Below are 20273 nucleotides of genomic sequence, written 5' to 3' on the forward strand. Positions count from 1 at the left end.
TGCATTTTTAAGCAATCCATCTGAGAAAAAGTTGCATGTATTCTGAATGTGAATGCATAAGATTATGCCCTGTATTTTCCTCTTGATTTTTAAATTGTTTTTAAGGTCGAAAGGTTGGTGATAGTTTTTAGAATTCTCTTTTACTAGTAACTGACTATAACTCTTGAGTAAAAGCAGTGAACAAAATGATAAGATATTACTTAGTGGAAGTCTTTGTTAATTTAACTCTCTTCGTTCTGTACTGCCTAATCTAGATGGAACTGAGAGAGTTTAACTAAAGGAATACTAAACTATTGAAGAAGAAAACTTATATCTCCATGTGGAGTGCTGTATTTGGTAGGAAGTTGCTATGTGGCAATGTATGAATACCTGTATGAATAGATCATCTGGAAACATGATTATTAATTTCATTGCATATAATATTTTAGAGGTGTGGTCACTGCTCTTCCCTGCTTTGCGTGAATGTAAGAATGGTAGCTAGCAGGCGTAGTCAAAGGCTGGGACTTTGTAGACCTGGATTCCAGTTTAGGCTCTGTTAACTAAATGTTTAGGTAATCTTCAGGAAGTTACTTAGTAGTGGGTCCTTTATTTAAAAAAAGAAAGAAAGAAAGAAAGAAATCACCAGTATCTAGTGCTATGGTAAGTTCTCAACATATTTTAAGGATGTCTCATTACTATTTTTATAGTGACCTTTATTTGCTTATGAATTTCTAGAAGTAAATACAGTGTAGACAGGGCCTTCTAGGCAGAAAGATGGAGAAAGCATGTTGTATTTGAGAAAGAGGTAGTTTTCTGTGACCAGAGTATTAGGTGCAGTTATGTGTCACAGGAGATAAAGGTGAAAGTTGCAATGGGGGATTGGTTTGGTCTTGATCCTATCAGTGATGGGGTTGGTGGGAATAGGGACAGAACAGGGAATGTTGTCTTAAATGTTGTAAGTTGAAGAGTGGTATTTAATGTTATGTTCCTTTTAAGAACCTAAATCTGACAGTCTTGTTCCTGCAATGGTCTAAGCAGTGGGTGACCAGATCTGGAACTAAAGCGGTGGCAGTAGGGGTTGATTACCAGGGGGAGGTTATAACAAATATTAAAGAGTTACAATCACTAAGCTTTCTGACAGAAGAGGGGTGAGTCCAGGATGACTCCTGAGATGAGCCGTAAGCACCTAGGATGAAAGTAGTGGTTTATTCCTACACTTCAAATGGCATGGATTTCATAGCAAATACAGATTACAAAAGAGTGTGAAGTAAAGCTTTTCCAACTTTGTTGTAACAGTGTTTAATTTTACTGCTTTAAAAGATACATTCTCTGAATTTGTAACAACTAGCAAATGCTGCAACAGATAAATCAGTTTCTGAGAATATCTAGAAATTGTGAAAAATAGTAGGAGAACCTGGTACCTCTAATTCCAGATCATCATTTAGGATTTTTTAATTTTTAAATATGCGTGGTTTTCTTATTTTGTTTTTAAAAATAACAGTTAAAACAGAAAGAGAATAATTCCCCAAGAACACAATTTTATGAAAACTGAAGGAATGGACTCTGTATTAAGTATTTACAAAGAGTTCCTGAGACCAAAAACGGTGGCCCTTCTTTTCCAGCAGCTGGAATCCAAAAGATCTTGAAACCAGTCCTGAAAAGCTTGCTCCTATGCAAGAAATCCTGGTGGCTTTTGAGAGGAAGATAGAGAACTATACTGGAAAATTTCAAGTGGTAGTAGAGGTGAGTCACTGACATGAAGAATTTGTCCAGGGACTATAAATACTCATTTTCTCTTTTTCATTAACATTTAAAAAATATATACCCTCAGATAAGGCAGTTTGACAATCTTATCTTTGTGTTCTAAAAATTTTAATGAATAGAAAATAGTAGAATAAGTAGTATTCCCTCACCCACATAAAAATAAATTTGTTGAAATTTTTTTTTTTTTAGTACTTGACTTTATTTTATTTATTTTTTCAGTGTAACAGTATTCATTCTTTTTGCACAACACCCAGTGCTCCATGCAAAACGTGCCCTCCCCATTACCCACCACCTGTTCCCCCAACCTCCCACCCCTGACCCTTCAAAACCCTCAGGTTGCCCCAACCTCCCACCCCTGACCCTTCAAAACCCTCAGGTTGTTTTTCAGAGTACATAGTCTCTTAGGGTTCGCCTCCCCTCCCCAATGTCCATAGCCCGCTCCCCCTCTCCCAATCCCACCTCCCCCCAGCAACCCCCAGTTTGTTTTGTGAGATTAAGAGTCATTTATGGTTTGTCTCCCTCCCAATCCCATCTTGTTTCATTTAGCGTATCATGCTTAGTGAAATAAGTCAATTGGAGAAAGACAACTATCATATGATCTCCCTGATATGAGGACATGGAGAAGCAACATGGGGGGGTAGGGGGATAGGAGAAGAGTAAATTTGTTGAAATTTTAAGAAGGAAAAGCAGATACGTTCAGTGATGTAACTTCCGCAGCAGTTGTTTTTTTAAGAAGATGACCATGCTGGGAAAAGATATGATAAATGCCGTATTTATACTTTGTATTTTGAGTGTAAGATATATTTGGATGGAATTTTTAAAAATGTATTAATTCGATTTGATTCATTACCTCTTTGATCACTAGAACACTGTGTTCTTCTAGTAGGAGTGGAGGATAGCGGTGAGGAGGAAGTCTCCTTGTTCTGATTCACATGCTGCTTGAATATGGTAGCTAAGCTTCCTCTGGAGAGTATTTTGTTCAGAAACAATGCAGGATTAATAAGCCTCTCTTAATTATCTTATTGTTTTGGGGAAATGAGAAATACATGGACATGGCACAAACTTCAAAGGGTACAAAAGGTGCAAAGTGAATAGTCTTCCTCTTATCTCTATCCCTCAGACATCCAGTTTTCCTCCACAGAAACAACCATATTTATTAGTTTCTTGTATACTTTTCCTGAAGTATTTTGTGCATATATACAAACATATATGTAGTATATATTTTTAGCTGTTTTCCTATCCTTACACAATAGTCTTTGACCTTGTAGGTGAGATTCCCTCCCACATCTATTCCTCAGAAAATTGGGTAGATGAGTTTTAATTTATATAGTTTTATCTTTCTTCCTCCAGATTTAGTATAGACATGTAGCACCTTTCTATTACATACTAACATATAAGATTCTAGGGCACCTGGTGGCTCAGTGGGTTAAAGCCTCTGCCTTCGGCTCAGGTCATGGTCTCAGGGTCCTGGGATTGGGCCCCACATTAGGCTCTCTGCTCGGCGGAGAGCCTGCTTCCTCCTCTCTCTCTGTCTCTGCCTACTTGTGATCTCTGTCTGTCAAGTAAATAAATAAAATCTTTAAAAAAAATGTAAGATTCTATTGATTATTTTAATATTTCACATTTTTGCCATGGGGAATTTAGAAGGTCTGATTGCCACATTATAACTTAATCGTTTACAGCAGCAATTAGTGATCTCGGTCCTTTATTTTGTAGCTGCTATTCTTTTTTCCCACTTATTCCATTTTTTAAAATAGCCAGTAAACGCCAAAGGGCAAGTCAGTACACACAAAAAATTTCGAAAACTATACAGGTAGCTTCCTGAAATAATACATTAATATGAATTCTAGCTTAACTATAAATGGCTGTTGACCAGGCACTACTTAGTGTCTGAGAGAGAAAATGCAGGAAACATGAGACAGATAGGAGGTAGGTACTGAGAAAAGAGAGAGAGTGCACAAGATGAAAGAGAGGGGAGGTCCAAGGAGCCATAGTTCTTAAACATAGCCACTGAACCTAGACTGGACTGTAGTTTTAGTTGAGCTAACACAGGTAGAAGTCATACCCTGAAGTAATTATATCACTTAGTTGGAGTCCACAAAGAGCTCTGCTTTCCAAAATTTTGGAAGACTAAAGAAAGGCGGGAGGGGGGGGGGTGTCTTTGACAAGTTTTATTCTTATTAACTTGATACTTTAGGTGGTCCATCGTTTATCTTGGCATTTAAAGTTATTTCCTAATATTGAGAGAAACTTAAACTTAGGCACATTTTGTTTCTATCTGTTCCTGTTACCTCTTATCTTTTCATCTATTTCAAGGCTCTTTTCTCACTAAAGCTGATTTTGTGTGCTGCTTAATTATTAGTTTTTTCATTGGAGATGCCCCCATTGACATGAAACAGTGAGTCCTGTTACATTTGTTTGCCTACTTACTGATCCTGCCTATTTTCTTTTTATCTGTTCCCACTTTTTGTGACATTTTTTTGCTTTTTTTTTGGTTATTTTTATTATTTTTCTAAATTGAAATACAGTTGACATATAATGTTACATTAATTTCAGGTATACAGCATAGTGATTAGAGAACTCTGTATGTGTAGTAGCAAGTGTAGCCATTACCATCTGTCACCGGTTTTTGTATGTTTTAGTTTATTAAATTGTACAAATCCCATAAGTAAATATAAACCTTAAATTTTAAATTTTAAAGTTTAAATTTAAACTTTTTAAATTGACAACCCCAGTTCACTTGAGTCTCTTTAAAATCTTAAAAAACTTAGAACTCATTTAGCATATAGGTTTTATTGTTTTTAGTGCCAAAACTAGGATTGGGTGAAATGTTTTCGTAGAAAGTTTCAGAAATAGAAATGTTTTATCTGCATTAGATTGTGAAGGAACTATGTTAGCCTGTAGGTGTTTCTCGGCACTCTAGTTCAAACAGTTAACTTTTGAAATCGAATCTCAGGCGATATGTGAGTTTTTGGGCATGGTTTGTTTTATATATTGGATTATGTGGAGAAACTAAAAACACAGATTATGGAGCAACAAGGACAAAATACTTTTAATAGTAGGTTTTGAGATTCTTAAGTGTGATTTATTATACCATTTTCAGGTGAAGCCTCCCTTTGCAATTACAATGGTGCTGATTTTGGATGAAGGTGGTTCAAGCAAAAAGTACAATATAAAATTGATCTTTCTAGGAACATACAGTGTTTAAAATGAGGACAGATTAAAAATGAGGACAGATTGAATTTGAAAATGAACAATAACACTAATTTTAAAGTGTGTACTACCTAATTGGCATTTATCATAACTGTGAAGTACAATTTCACTTACTCTTCAATATAAGTATATATTTTTCTTAAAGTAAAAATACATATTTTTACTTTAAGTAAAAAATATATCATTTCCTTGTCAAGAATTTCAGTATACCGCTCACCTAATGTTTGACTGTTTTTTCAAAAATCTAATTTTGAGATGAACTATAGTTTATTAAATAAATACCTATTTAAAATATTTTAAAATGAACAGTAGAAATTTTGACTTAAGTAATTAAGAGTCCTCTTCCTCCCTTTTTCATGTTTGAAGTGTGAGAGAAAGAGAAAAAAAAATTTACTGACAGCATTACATGCTTCTTTAATGCCAAAGAATTTTGAAAATTGGTAAATTTAAATATTTTTGATAGTCTATTTGATATCCTTACAAGTATTCCCCCTTTTGGAGAAGTGAAAATAGGTTTGGAAATTAGAAGTTTTTCAGAACTGTGCATAGTATTAGGGTCTGACTTGATTTCCAGGAAGCTAGATGGTAGTTGAAGTAGCTAGCTCATTACCGGTAACTTAAGTCTCATTATAGTTAAAAATAATAAAAAATATAAAACTTAACTTTTTCTTTAACAAATAGGGTATTCCCTTTATCATCTCCCTCCCCCACTTATTTGCAACCAGTCCACTCATCTCAGCTCTGGAAAACTGAATCATAAATTGCCCAAAAAAAGCAACTAGAATTCTCCTTTCCAGCAGTGCATTTTGGCAAAGCATTTTGGTTGAGGGAATCTAAAAGAAAAGCAATAATATTTTAATAACAGGAATGATGTTTTAATAAAGGAGGCAATACCTACAGTGTTATTCTGTTTTGTGGTGAAATTTCCTGGACACTTCTGTTGATTAGTTGGTGCCTGGTGGGAAGGATTGGGACTAGGGAGCTTGGTCCTAATCTAAACTCTGTAATTGATTCATTATCTTACTCTAGATAAATCATATAACCTCTTTGTGCTTTCATTTCTGTGTCTATAAAATGAAAACTGAGCCTCTAAAGCCAAGAGCCTGGTGTTTCTAAGTCCTGAAGGAGATAGTCCTCAGTTCCATTGGATACAGCCTGAAATCTCTAAACTCCTGAGGGCTGATTCTGGTTCTATCAAGAGTCAAATACTAATGGAGATTAATAATCTTGGGCCTGTTACTTAACATCTTGGTGCTTCAGTTTCCTTTCCTGCCAAAATAGGAAAATAATGCCTAAAGCAGGGTTTTTTGAAATTTCAAATGGCATGTGTGTGTGTGCGTGCGCATGCGTGCACACACACGATTTCTCTAATATATGTGCAATTTACAATTATATATGTAATCTAATGTAATAGATTATCCAGGAAGTACTGTTTGACTAATCTTTACTCACAGAAAATCCTGGAACTTAATTAAACTGGTTTAAGTGATTATCAGATTATTTTATTCCTCTTGAGTAGTTACTGTTCTTGGGGTTTATAGATTTTAGGAAGGCTTTGGGTCATAGGGTACTGTTTTTTGTTTGTTTGTTTGTTTGTTTGTAGGGAGAGGATCCATAGCTTTCAGCAGATTCTTAAAGAGATTAACCCCAAAGAAATTAATCCACTCCTGTGGAGTTCTAGGTTAGCACTATTTCTTTTTCATCTGTTTTCCATTGTGATCCTGATTGTAAATCATGAAAACCCAAGAGTATTTTGAAACTCGAAACAAAATTTGATCTTGAGTTGTTACCTTGGAAATGGTAGTGCTGTTCAAATGTCATATCTAAAACAATAATAAAACTGCCATGAACTACCAGGGAATTACTTTTAGGAAGTAGTGAATATAAATAAAGATGATATTGTTTTCACAGAAAAAGACATTAGAAAACTGTGGGTCCATATAAGTTGAATAAATGTGAATTAAAAATATGCTTCTACTTTGAACTCGAGGAATTAATTTCATAGTTGTGATTTATTTTTCTGAGAGGAATATATATTGGAAATAATAAATGTTACTTGGTATTTGTATATATTTGTATATATATATGTATATGTATGTGTATGTAGTAATTGCTTTTTAATATTCATATGACTAATGAAAATACTTGATTTTTCTTTTTGTTTTAGTGCATGCAAGATATGGGAAATACTAAAGCAAGACTACTCTATGAAGCCAATCTTCCAGAGAACTTTCGAAGACCACAGACAGATCAGTATCCTTGAAACTTTATTTATTGTGGATTTTAAAAGAATTAACTCATTTTTATACTTCGTATTTTAACTGTTTGTATTTAGGAAGGTGTGAACTTTATCAGACTGTTATTTATTAAAGATCAAAGTTGGTTTGCCCTGAGCTGTGCTTTGTATGTAGTAAATTTTTAATAGTAAGTAATACATGATCTACATAGTATTTTGATATAATTATTACTGAGTATAAAGTATTATGACTGATTCTTCTTGATCTCCAGCTCTTGATTGGAGAATATACATTGTTTATTGTTTTAGAGTATTATTAGAGATTTGACTTGTGAGGATCTTGAATAGTTTTAAAATTTATTTCTAAAGAGATCTTCTTGATCACCTTTATATAGTAATCATATTTATGTTAAGGAGTTTGGCATGTAGGCATTTAAAACGGCAAATCACATTTTTAGTGTAAGTGGACCTACTGAAGTAACCTATGCTAATACTTACTGCTCACATTTCATCTTTGTTACAGGTTTCACAGCTGTGTTTGCTTTTACAAATCTGCCCTAATGAATAAGTAGAATATTTTCTCACAGGCATTTTAGTCAGATGTTTTTCACATTTGTTAAAGATAAAGTCATTTGATTATATAGGATTCCTCAAACTTATATTGAAGTTTGAGAAAAAAGCTCATCAAAATTGATCTGTTCTTTAAGATTATCAAATTGATTGTAGGTATTTTTGATTCTATCCAAAGGTGATAATAAGGTGCAGATTTGACAATAAAATGTAGTTTCTTAAAGAGCAGTTATGTATTACCCATTTGTATACTAAAACAGTTCATGTGGTCAGACAGTGAAAAAAAAATGCAATCTTAACAGAGAAGAGGCCATTATATATATTTTTATATTTGCATAGAAACCTTTTAAGTTTTATTTTAAAAGTTGGTATTTGTATTTGGCCTTTTCTATTTCTGCTCCCTCCACCTTCTTCCCACAAATTTAACAATCCGATATCCAAGGTTATTTTTTTTTTTAATTTATTTATTTGACAGACAGAGATCACAAGTAGGCAGAGAGGCAGGCAGAGAGAGAGAGGGAGCAGGGTAGAAGCAGGCTCCCTGCTAAGCAGAGAGCCCGACACGGGACTCGATCCTAGGACCCTGGGATCATGACCTGAGCCGAAGGCAGCAGCTTAACCCACTGAGCCACCCTGGCGCCCAAGGCTATTTTTATTATAGCAAGTTCCTAGGGTAAAAGTGGGAGGTACATTTCAGACATAACGAATTGTGTGACTGGAGGTATGAAGGAGTGAGGGACATGACAGGTTTTGATGTGACAGGTTCACGTTTAGTGGGGCAAGTGGCAGAAGAAGCTTACTTTCCAGATTGTGAAGGGTTTTCAGTACCAGATAGAAGCAGTGTGGACTTCATTCCATGCACTCATGAAAGTCGAAGGATTTGATAAGCCATGAAGGGTTTTGAAGTAGGAGAAACATTAGAAGCATTTACTTCTACCACAAGGAAGATTAGTCAGAGGAAACCTTGGAGTTGCAGACCACGTAGAATGCTAGTACAGCCTTGAAATGAGAAATGATGAAGTTATAAATTAGAGAATTAGATTAAATTAAATAGTGGCATTGAGAATGGATAAGAAGGAATTGGGAATATTGGAAATAGGGAAAGCAGGAGCAGTTGGATGAGGTTGAGATTGGCTGTGTTTCCTGAAGAAAGATACTGAGATGACCCCAAATTCTTTAAAGCTTGGTGGAGGTTCTATAGATAAGATAAAGCATATTCCCTGAGAGAAGAAATTTAGTACCAGATAAAAGTTGAAGGGTCAGAAATGAAATGAGCCATACTTTTTTGCTTTGGGCAGATTGAGGTGTCTTTTGGATGTATGCATGGAGATCCCCATTCAATAGCTGGAAACGAGGGTCTAGACCTTAAAAGAAAGCAGGAAATGCAATGCAGATTATGGAGTGATTTAGCATGTAGATGATAGAAAAGTGTTAGTTGAAGTTATGTTTACCCAGGGCAGTACTCCTTTATTCTTTTTGTGTGTTTTATTGAGCATCTTGGGAATACTGTTCTCTTTCTCTGAAAAGTAAAGGCCTAGAGCAGAACCCTGGGAATAGAGCATAGTAGAAGAAAATACAACTGAGTGAGCAAGTATGTCCTAAAAAAAACAAAAAAAAATTGGTTTTTACCAATTGCTTGCTGGTTGTATGTATTCTTTTCTCTCTGGTTCTCACCCCCAAGCCTGAGTAGACATATTAGATTCCTCCAATGGAACAATCTCCATTTTGTGGACGTTTGTATGTATGTGTGTTAGGATTGGTTTGGTTTGAGTTTAGTTTTTTTTACTTCTTTTGAATACTACAGGGTAATTTTTGGTAGTATCCTTTGTTTGGTTCCTTGTGGGTGAAAATGGCTTCCAAGTTACTTAATCTATCATCATGATTCCACATTTTTTTCAAAGAAGCTTTGAAGATATTCAGGAAAGGACTGTATATAGCTTCTCAGTATCTTCTTACATTGAACTATTCTATGCACTATTTTGTGTATGTTAGTAGGATATTATTTCTTAAGTAATTACCATTAATTTTACGATGACCCTTATAGAATTAAAGGATTAGTGAGGTAGTGAGTTATTAATTCTGATATTTTTGCTGATGTATTTTTAAGTACTTGGTACTTACTTAAACATTTCAGGGAAGAGATTTTTTACACTGAATTTATTGGTCTTGGGTATGATTATGTCCTTGACCTTTGACACACTGAAGATACAACAGCTAAAGTAGTCTTACCGCTTAAAAAAGGTTTCCTGTGTGCCAAACACTGAGCTTGACTTTTTATTTTCCTTATCTTTTTAAATTTTCCAAACAACCCAATGAACTAGAGTATGTTATTTTCACTTTGGGGGTTGGGAAGGGTAGGATTATTATTATCCCACCCTTATTAAGAAGTTATTAAGAGACTTCTCAAAGCTTCCAGACTTTTCCTTCTGTAGAAGGGCACTTGAATATATTTTAATGTTGATAATCTGAGTAAAATCAGTGTTGCCACATTTGAGTATTGATGTCCTTTAAAAATAGATAGGCTTATGGTTTGGGATTCTGCAGCTAGATCATAAGGTCTAGGTGTAGATTATAACTTTTAAGTACCTGGTGTAATTCATTTCAGGCTTTTGGATTATGTATATTTTTGCCATTGTTTGCTCAAGAATGCTTATTTGGGTTTTCAAACTGTTACTTCTATAAAATATTTATAAATTATGGTTATATGAGGTGTTGATTTCTTACTATTCATAAAAAGATAATCTAATGGTTGTTAGAAAATACTTAAAGAGGGATTTTGTCTAAACAAATTTGAGATAGATGACTACTTTGAGTCTAAAATGCCATGTCTTGGACTGTGAGACCAGACCGTATAGCTAATAAAATACTATGGCCTTTAAAAATTGTTTTACCTTAAATATTACAGCAACATCACTTTAGTCCCTTCTTTTAATTATGAAGCATTGTGGTTTGGAGGTTTTATTAGGGAAACTAGTAAGAAAACTAGTCCCCTTGCTTTATTTCATGAATCATTCTGAATTTCATTGCTCTTTAAAAAGCCTAACATCTCTGCATTTTTATTGACTTAAATATCGTTGCCTCATCCCCAGAGACAAGTGGAACCAAAGTGAGTAAAACTCACATAATATGGGGCCTCGCTGCATTCTTAACAAGATCTGTCATTTTTTTTAAAAGCTTTACAATTTACAGAGTTATGCAAAAGCTGCTGTGAAAGTATAATTTCTCATGTGGGATGTGGTTAATTATAGGCTGCATGTACTAGTGCATGACAAATGATAAAGCTTTACATTAAGCTTTTCATTATTAGGGTATTTCATCTTATCTAAAAACTTTAATTACTTCAGTTCCATGAGGTCTGTTGTGCACCAAAGCTAATCTGCAGTTCTTCTCCTTTGAGCTTTTCAAGATTTTATTGTTGTCAGTGGTAATGTGTTTGGAACTGGAAGATTTGGTTCTTGGGACTAAATATTAATTTAATTGTCTTTAAAAGGGTATCTTTAAGGAAAGGAAAAAAGTCAAATTATAAATAAATATGTTAAGAGATAAAATACAAAGTAATATTAAATTTTTGGGGGGTTTGGTTAGTATCATTTGTTAGTTTTGAGGACAGGGACCGTTCAGGGTACTGTGTTGAATGTTTGTAACTATAGGCAAGGGGAAAATTCTGGGGTATTTTTGTTTACTAAATCTTAAATCAATCACTTAAACTTGAATTGTTATTAATATTTCTTTACCTTGATTTCCTAAAAATATTATTGTTCTATTTCTAATTTTTTGCATTGTATTATTAGTGTCTATCAGTTAAAAATAAAATCCTCATGTCTCAAATGACGCCTAGAGACTAGAAAATGAAGGTGAATATTGATTGATCTCCAAATCCATTGGTCCTTTTGTTGCTGTTTCTCAATTGCTCTGTTTATACTTGATGATCTGCAAGCCTTCTGTGCCCTGAGCATTGTAGTTCTGTCCATTACCTCCCTTTACCATGGTAATAAGAGCTAAAAATTAAAATAAAACTGTGTGCCTCTTGCTCTTAGTTCTTTACACACACTAGCTTATTTAATTCTGACAATAATCCTGTGAGATAGGTCTCAATGGTATCTCCGTTTTAAAGGAGAGGAAACTGAGATATAACATTATATAAAAGCAAGAGCTAACTCCATTTGTTGAGTGCTTACTGTCTGTTAGGTGCTGCACTAAATGCTTCATATGTATGCTCTCAGCAAGTTTATGAGTTGAATGAGATTATCTTATTTTATGTTTCTAGGTATAAGTTTAGCAGATTAGCTGACTTTGAGGTAATAACAACTGCCAGTTAAATAGTAAGTGCCTATTGGTACCAGAAATGAGGGTGTACGTTGTTGAGAATTAGTACTAGGGTCAGCATGTAATGCAAAACTGTTGTCAAAATGTCAGAATTCCTTAAGTTGTCTGTAGTGACAATTTGTAGACACAGAGACGGCCTATAAATCCAACTTGACGGTTTTTTGCCCTCTGGGCCAAATTGGGATACAGTTCAGGAATAAGTAACTACAGGCCTAAGAGCCAGCTCCTGTTTTTGTAAATAAAGTTTATTAGAACACGACCATTGATTTATGTATTTTCAAGGCTGCTTTGGAGCCACAAAAGCAGAGTTGAGTAGTTGCAACACAGACCAACTATCCTTCAAAGCCTAAAATATTTACCTTCTGGCCCCCTAAAAAAAATTTCCTGACTGTAGTAATAAATCATTGTTTAGGTGAATTAACAATGAAAAATTGGCTTGCTTTTGGGACCTTGTACAAATATATATAAAGACTGTGTGATATGTTCTTGTTCTAAGAGGTACGTAGGAACTGAGAGCAGTCAAGAATATAGCATGTTCTGTAAATCACCATCCTTTTTCAGATGACTCCCTTGGAAAAAAATGCACTTTGTGGTGTGCTTTGATTGGTTTTTGGAAAGTAATGTTTTATATTAACAGAGGAAGATCAAGTAAGTTCTCTTGCCTTCATGATTTATTTTATTTTATCTTATTTTAATATCCTTGGAAAACATCAACTTTCGTCTCAGAATTTTAGAAATTTTTTACTTCTTAGATTATTTCTGAGAGGGTTTTGTATCCTAAGCAGAACCAGATTCAGCTATATTTGAATTATTTATATAAGATACATTAAGTATAAATTAAGATTTCATTGAAACCTGTTACTTCTGAAAATTCACAACATGTAATTTCACTAGATGTTTGTATTGTTTTTCACTTGAACTGTTTCCCTTTTTCAAATTCAGTATTTATAAAACCATCATAGTTTTAAGTATTTTAGCTTTATTGTTGGTTAAATTATTTTATATATTCTATTTCTAACTTTAATGAGTTTTTTCTCTAATAATAATTTTTAAAATTGTAAACCATGATCATTTTTTCATAAATAAGAGTAGTAATTTCATAGACAAGAGTAGTAATCCTTCCAAGCTTTAAGGTATAGTATACTCTAAACAATATCTAAAATGAATATTGTTTCTATCTTTAAGAAGGAAAACTATCAGTGTTACTTTCTCTGATATTTAAACATAAAAATTATAATTAAAGAATTCAGATCTCTAAAAACTTTCTGTAGTCAAAAAATAGCTGTGTATATATGTGCTACATTGCATTTTATATAATATATAATTATAAATATAATTGCTGCTAAAATACATGAGTTGACAAATACATGTACAAATAAAAAATATATTCCATATCATCTGAAGTGACAATGACATCAGTCTAAGTGAAGTGTATGTTCTCTTCTTTTTTGTGGAGGTAAATAGTTGTGTCTACAGTAAAAATTGCTCAATATATCCATATGCGTAGACCTAATCCAAAAGGCCAACTTTTTTAATTGTTTCATTTTTTTCTGTTAGAAAAACAGAAAAATGTATATTGAACTTTGATTTACAGTCATGAGCACACTTAACATTTAGCTGATTACAAGTTTGAGTAAAATAACATTATTACATTTTATGGAAATATTGGCTTATTTGTAGTAACTTCTTGGTATCGAATTGGCTGCTAAAATTTTCACATACCTAAATAAGCAGCCTGATGGTAGCTTTGGGGCCTTTAACTTAAAAGGGACTCCAAAGATACTTTGAAAATACCCTCCAAATTTGACATTTCTTTTCTAGACTTAAAAATATTTATTAGCATTAGCATAAAATAACTGATTCACAGATGAACTGTTATTGATCAGCAACATTCTGAAAAGATTGACGATAAACATTCCTAGTTTTGAATCACAACTCTTCCTTGTACTGTAGAATCCCAGAAGACTTTTTTTTTTTTTAAAGATTGATTTATTTGAGGGAGAATGAGTGAGAGAGAGCATGAGAGAGGAGAAGGTCAGAGGGAGAAGCAGACTCCCCAAGAGCTGGGAGCCCAATGTGGGACTCGATCCCGGAAGTCCGGGATCACGATCTGAGCCGAAGGTAGTTCCTCAACCAACTGAGCCACCCAGGCGCCCCTCCCAGAAGACTTTTTAAACTCCCTGTGGCTCACTTTTGGTTGTGAAATGGTACCTACCTTATAGGTTGTTAAGAGGGAAAAAGGAGATAAAGATCATATAAAGTGCCCTTCACATACTCAGGTTGTAGAAACTGTCTTTAAAAATAGCTTTTGTTCCGCTGACCTAATAAATTAAATGTTTAGATTTCCCCTTTTGCCTTCCCTGGCCCACTTTGAGTGCTTTCATAATGCCCCAACTTTTTAATATCCACTGTAAATTGGTCAGCTCTTCCTATTACCTCTTGCCTCAACTGTCAATTTAAAAAAAAAGGCTGTTACTAACTTCTAATAAGGAGTTATTGACTGAAAATGTATTGCTTTACTGCTTCAGATAACTATTCTTTTGAACAGAAGGATGTCTTAATGAGTATCTGTAGAGACTGTATTTCAGTATAATTCATTTTCTTTGAAATTCTTTGTATTTTATTTTACACATTTAAAAGCACTGTCCCAGGAAGGAGTTCATAGGCTTTGCCTGACTACCAAAGGGGATCATGGTGCTGAAAAGGTTATGAATCTCTGGTGGAAGAATTCCCATTTTAGTGAAATACAATAAAGCAGTGATTGAGTGGTAAGAGAAGTCAATATCAGATAACTGAAAACTCCGAAATCCCACTAGAAATGGCTCACTCTGTCAACATACAAGGCTAGTCCAGCTAACTCCAAAAAATTAAATAGTACTGACTTCGGTTGTAGCTTCTTGACTTCTTCATTCCTCAGCTTTGAAAGAAAAAAAAAAAGGCCTCCATTCTTCTGTAACACAGGGACTCCTCTATGATGCAACCAGGGGAAGCCATGTATGGTGGGAAAGAACAGAAGTATTGAAATCACAATTGTGTAATTTTTCTAAGTTGCTAATTATTCATCTGTGATGTGGAAATAATATATATATATTATTTATATATACATGTATAAATTAGTGGGTTGTGGAAGGATTGAAATAAACTATGGACAATGCATAGCACATAGTGTCTGGTACATTGTGGGTACCACATGGCTATTAATTTCCTTACACTGAGAATTTAAAATGAACTTTAATTGAATTTGGTTGGAGGTGGAGATTTGGGAAGTGTAGTTACTTTTCATTCTAGAATTGGGTTAGGCGGTTTTTGTTGAATGGGGAGAACTTGTGTGGCCAAAAAAAAAGGTAAGTTACAGAATTTAGTTGCAGAAATAATGTGAGAGGAAAGCACAGACTGGAGAGAAGGAAACTTGAATGTAGAGTGTAGGCTTTGTGGAAAGGAATGAATAAAGGGGAGTATACATTGTCACTGAACTCATGCTTTTCCTTAAGTTATCTGTTTTCAGAGCAGTGGAGTTTTTCATCAGAGATAAATATGAAAAGAAGAAATACTACGATAAAAATGCAATAGCTATTACAAATGTGAGTAAAATCTTCATTTGTGTCACCAATTGATGTTTGTTGAATAGACCTCAAAGTTTTCTTTTTTAAGATTTATTTATTTGAGAGTGAAGGAATGAGGAGGGGCAGAGGGAAAGACTTTCGAGGCAACTCCCCGCTGAGCACAGAGCCCTACTCAGGGCTCTATCTCATGACCCTGAGATTATGACCTGAGCTGAAATCATTAGTCAGATGCTTAACCCACGGAGCCATCCGGGCTCTCCAGATCTCAAACTTTTAACATACAAAACAGCTTAATTTTTCGTTACTGTAAAATTATATGTAGTTACATACTTGAAAAAATTTAAACACTGGAATTTTTTTTCATGTGTTTATGTGCGCTCACAAAGCAGAACTCTTGATTCAGAAAAGAATGTGTTCTGAGTAAATGCCATTTATTAATTTACGAAATTTGCAGAAAGATAAATTCACTAATTGAAAAAGAGGGGAGGGAAAATTATTTCACTCAATTCTGGAAATGAATGAAAAAGAAACAAGGCAATTTATCGTCTCCTAAAGGCTTTAGTGGATGTGTCCAGACATATGTAAATTAAGACATAGCATTGTAATTGGTTATTATCAAGCATTTTGATACCTAATAGTTGAGACCTTATTATAGTGATCAGTTATATCTGTTTCTTTTTAGCTTTATTCTGATTAATTTTTCTTATTCCAGTTAATAACAGTTTAAAGCTAATTGTCTTTACTATTGCAGTTGGATTTTTTGGTATATCCTTGTTTTTTGCCTTTGATTCCTAGATTAATAAGCCAAGCTGTAAACAGTTAATCTTGTGGTTAAGTAAACTGTCAAGCAATTTGGAGATAATAATTTCATCTCATTTTGTATACAAATTGGGTTTTTCTTTTCTGTCCATATGGAGAAGCAATATATTAAAAAAGTTGATAAAATACTAAGGATATTGTAATACATTGGTCATGAAAAAGTCTTGCTAAAAATGTATATTTTGAAACAAAGAAACCCTGTATATAGAGTTTAGGCTGCATTTGGATATAGGAGAGGAAATCTTTTGAAAGATTGATAAATCATATATACAATGGACTATTATGTAGCCATCAGAAAGGATGAGTACTCAACTTTTGTGTCAACATGGATGGGACTGGAGGAGATTATGCTAAGTGAAATAAATCAAGCAGAGAAAGTCAATTATCATATGGTATCACTTGTGGAGCATAAGGAATAACATGGAGGACATTAGGAGAAGGAAAGGAAAAGTGAATTGGGGGAAATCAGAGGGGGAGACAAGGCATGAGAGACTGTGGACTATGAGAAACAAACTAGGGTTTTGGAAGAGAGGGGGTGGGGGGGATGGTTGAGCCAGGTAATGGGTGTTAAGGAGGGCATGTATTGCATGGAGCACTGGATGTGGTTAACGAACAGTGAATCTTGGAACACTGAAAAAAATAAAATTAAGATGTTAAAAAAAATTGATAAAAATTGATAGTATTGAGAACGCTACTTACAATGTCCATAGAATTAAATTTAGTTTGTAGTATTATGGGGGGGAAAGGACTGATTATAAAACATAAGTAATATATTTTCATATGAAATTTTAAGAAATCATTTTTGTATAGTTTATGAAAACATATAGCTTTACATTATATAGCCTTTTTTGCCCTTCAAGTTTGTTTTTTTTTTTAAAGATTTTATTTTATTTGTTTGACAGAGAGAGATCACAAATAGATAGAGAGGCAGGCAGAGAGAGAGAGGGAAGCAGGCTCCCTGCTGAGCAGAGAGCCCAATGCGGGACTCGATCCCAGGACCCTGAGATCATGACCTGAGCTGAAGGCAGCGGCATAACCTACTGAGCCACCCAGGCGCCCCCTCAAGTTTTTATTTAAATTCTAGTTAGTTCGCATAGCATACCGTGTAGTATTGGTTTCAGGTGTAGAATTTAGTGGTGCATCACTTACACACAACATCCTGTGCTCATCACAAGTGCCCTCCTTAATACCTATCACCCATCTAACCCATCCCCTACCTTGTTCCCTCCAGCAACCCTCAGTTTGTTCTCTGTAGTTATAGTCTCTTACATTTTGCTTCCCTCACATTAAATCTCTTTTTAAAAATCCTAAACATTTTTGTTGTTTTTAATTATATTTATATTATTTTTTTCCTTCTTGACAACAATTTGGAAATTGTTTTTATGTAGTAATAGATAGGAAAACTGTTTTATCTTTGGAAGATAGCTGTTGCTATGGAATCCTCCCCCCCCCAAAAGTGATAATAATATTATGTTCAGTTAAAAGAATTTCTTTATTCATTAAGAGATATGTACTGGGATAAAATATTTAGGGATCAAGTGTCATGATATCTAACTCATTTTCAAAGAATAATAATAACAAATAATTTTAAATGGTTCAATGAAACCTGGCAGCTGAGTGTATGTGTATGTCTGTTTGTGTAGAGAGAAAACAAGCATGGCATAGTGTTAATAACATTTGATGAGTATTGGTAAGGTTTATGGAGGTATTCATTCTACAAGTTTTTACATTTTTTTTTTACACTGGAGAATGGAAATACCAAGGTAGCAGAGTTTGTATTCTTGAGTTTATATTATTTATATAATGAAGATTTAGAGAAGCTCACGATAATCACATTTAACCTAAGGGAAGATGTATTCCACCTATCCATTTATAAGCAAAATAATTTTTAAAAAATTTATATTCTAGCAAGTTTAAAACATTTCTTCCTCTTTCATGGCAATCAGTGTGTAAACAACTAATTTTACATATCACTAAGAATTATATATTTATATATTTTGTTTTGTCTTCAGTAATAGATTGAACAGTCATTCAAATTGTTTCTGGTCACTTGTTACAGTCCCAGGCTCCTGGTATACTGAACCAGAGAGGGCATGACCTTTGCTTTCAGAGAGATTCAGTTTCTTTGGCGGGATGAGACAAGGTTAAAAAAGTAAACCTGAGACAAAGTGTAAGAACTGTATATCTAAGATACTTATGGAGCGCTAGTGCATTTAAGGGAATATCTAAGGAGAGACAGTTTGGATACTAGTTATACTAGTTGTACTCTGATAAGACGATGTCATGAAATGGCTATTAAGCTTGATATGGCTGTTACCCTGATATTAAATGACTCCAAATTGCTTTATCTTTACAGCTTTTGTGTCTCATTTTTATAGTTTTTCTGTCTTCTCTTAGCTGATATTTTTTAGTGTTGACAGTAACTGCTTTTATTATTTTCTTATTTTAAATAAGAGTAAGGGCCTAAAGATTGACCCTGTTTATCTATGTAAGGCAGTAATTTAATTTCTTAAACCCTTTTAAAGAATGACAAATTTCTTGCCCTTCTGAAACATAAATATTTCAGATTGTTGTGGCAAAATACAAAGCAATAAACTTCAAGATAACAGTGACAAAGAGTTTGGCTGTTTTTCTGTGATATTGCCCCCCTGCCTGCAAGGCCATTTAATGAGTCCATGAACTAAGCCCCATAAGAATACATCATGTAGAGTATGAGAATCTAGGATGGTACTGCCTTCATACCCAGGCATTTATTTGTAGTTGTAAAAACTGCCTTCAGCAAGCTGTTAATAAATGTGGTATCTGGTCATATAAAACAAAAACAAAGGAAAATATATTTCTAAGTAGAAATGTTTTGGTACTACAATTTGTACTATTTTGTAGCCTTAAACCAAAAAAAAAAAAAAGATTTCATTTCTTTTGTATCTTTTAAAGTAACTGCATGGTGCTGGGCACCAATGTGGGCATAGCGTATCAACGCTTATTAATACCAACCGTCAGTACTTCTCTTCCTCAGCCTTAAATCTGTGTTAGCCTCTCATTTTGAAACTATATATAAAATTCAAAGATTTGCTATTGAAGTTCCCTTGGATTGTTTCTTCCTTTATTTGTTCATTTAGTCATGGAACAAGCAAACATTGAATATATACCATTTACAAGGCACTGAGATTGAAATGTAGAATCTTTTTAAAAAAGATTTATTTCAGAGAGAGTGTGCACAAGAGTGCCTGCCTGCTAGTGCGTGAGAGGGGGAGGGGCAAAAGGAGAGGGGGAAGCAGCAGATTCTGTGCTGAGTGGGGAGCCTGCCCTTGGGGCTCGATCCCCGACCCAGAGATCATGACCTGAGCCAAAATCAAGAGTCAGACACTTAACCAACTGAACCACCCAGATGCCCCAGAAGTGATACAGTCTTTGTACAATCTTAGCTTCCTCTCATCTCAAACATTATCCAGTGTAATGTACATGTACACTGAGTTGTATTCTAAAGCACACTGTAGTAACTGTTAAGAATAAAAGTGCAATGGGAACACAGAATTTAGGCAGCACTAGTTAATTTTCATGGGGAGAATTATTAAAGGAGGTATGTTTGAAATCATCCTTAATAGAAATGTAGGATTTCAGCAAAGAGAAAGTAGGCTGAGTGTTGATAGTGCAGAAAGAACATTTCCTTGAAGGGACATTTTATCTCATCTATGCTAAAGTAAGATAAAGAGGAAAGAGAGTTCGGGTTTATTATTTGTTGTTTGTGTTTGCTGTCTTGTCTAGTGAGTGTGAAAGAGGACTTTCCAGGATGGGTAGATGAT

At 34.3% G+C, this 20273-nt stretch overlaps 1 protein-coding gene across 4 annotated transcripts in view; it reads left to right on the forward strand.

Moving 5' to 3' along the window:
• SMAP1 (small ArfGAP 1) overlaps nt 1–20273 on the forward strand; it is a 170368-nt gene that overhangs the window by 55787 nt on the left and 94308 nt on the right. For 3 of the 4 annotated variants that reach the window (XM_046004787.1, XM_046004788.1, XM_046004789.1), the window contains exons 3-4: nt 7124–7209; nt 15594–15669. In XM_046004787.1, the coding sequence (XP_045860743.1) occupies nt 7124–7209; nt 15594–15669 (162 nt within the window). Of the gene's footprint in view, nt 1–1601; nt 1723–7123; nt 7210–15593; nt 15670–20273 lie in introns of all 4 variants that reach the window. The other variant, XM_046004790.1, reaches the window with a different exon arrangement.

Source organism: Meles meles, chromosome 5 (genome assembly GCF_922984935.1).
Source record: "Meles meles chromosome 5, mMelMel3.1 paternal haplotype, whole genome shotgun sequence".
Taxonomy (NCBI): Eukaryota; Metazoa; Chordata; class Mammalia; order Carnivora; family Mustelidae; genus Meles; species Meles meles.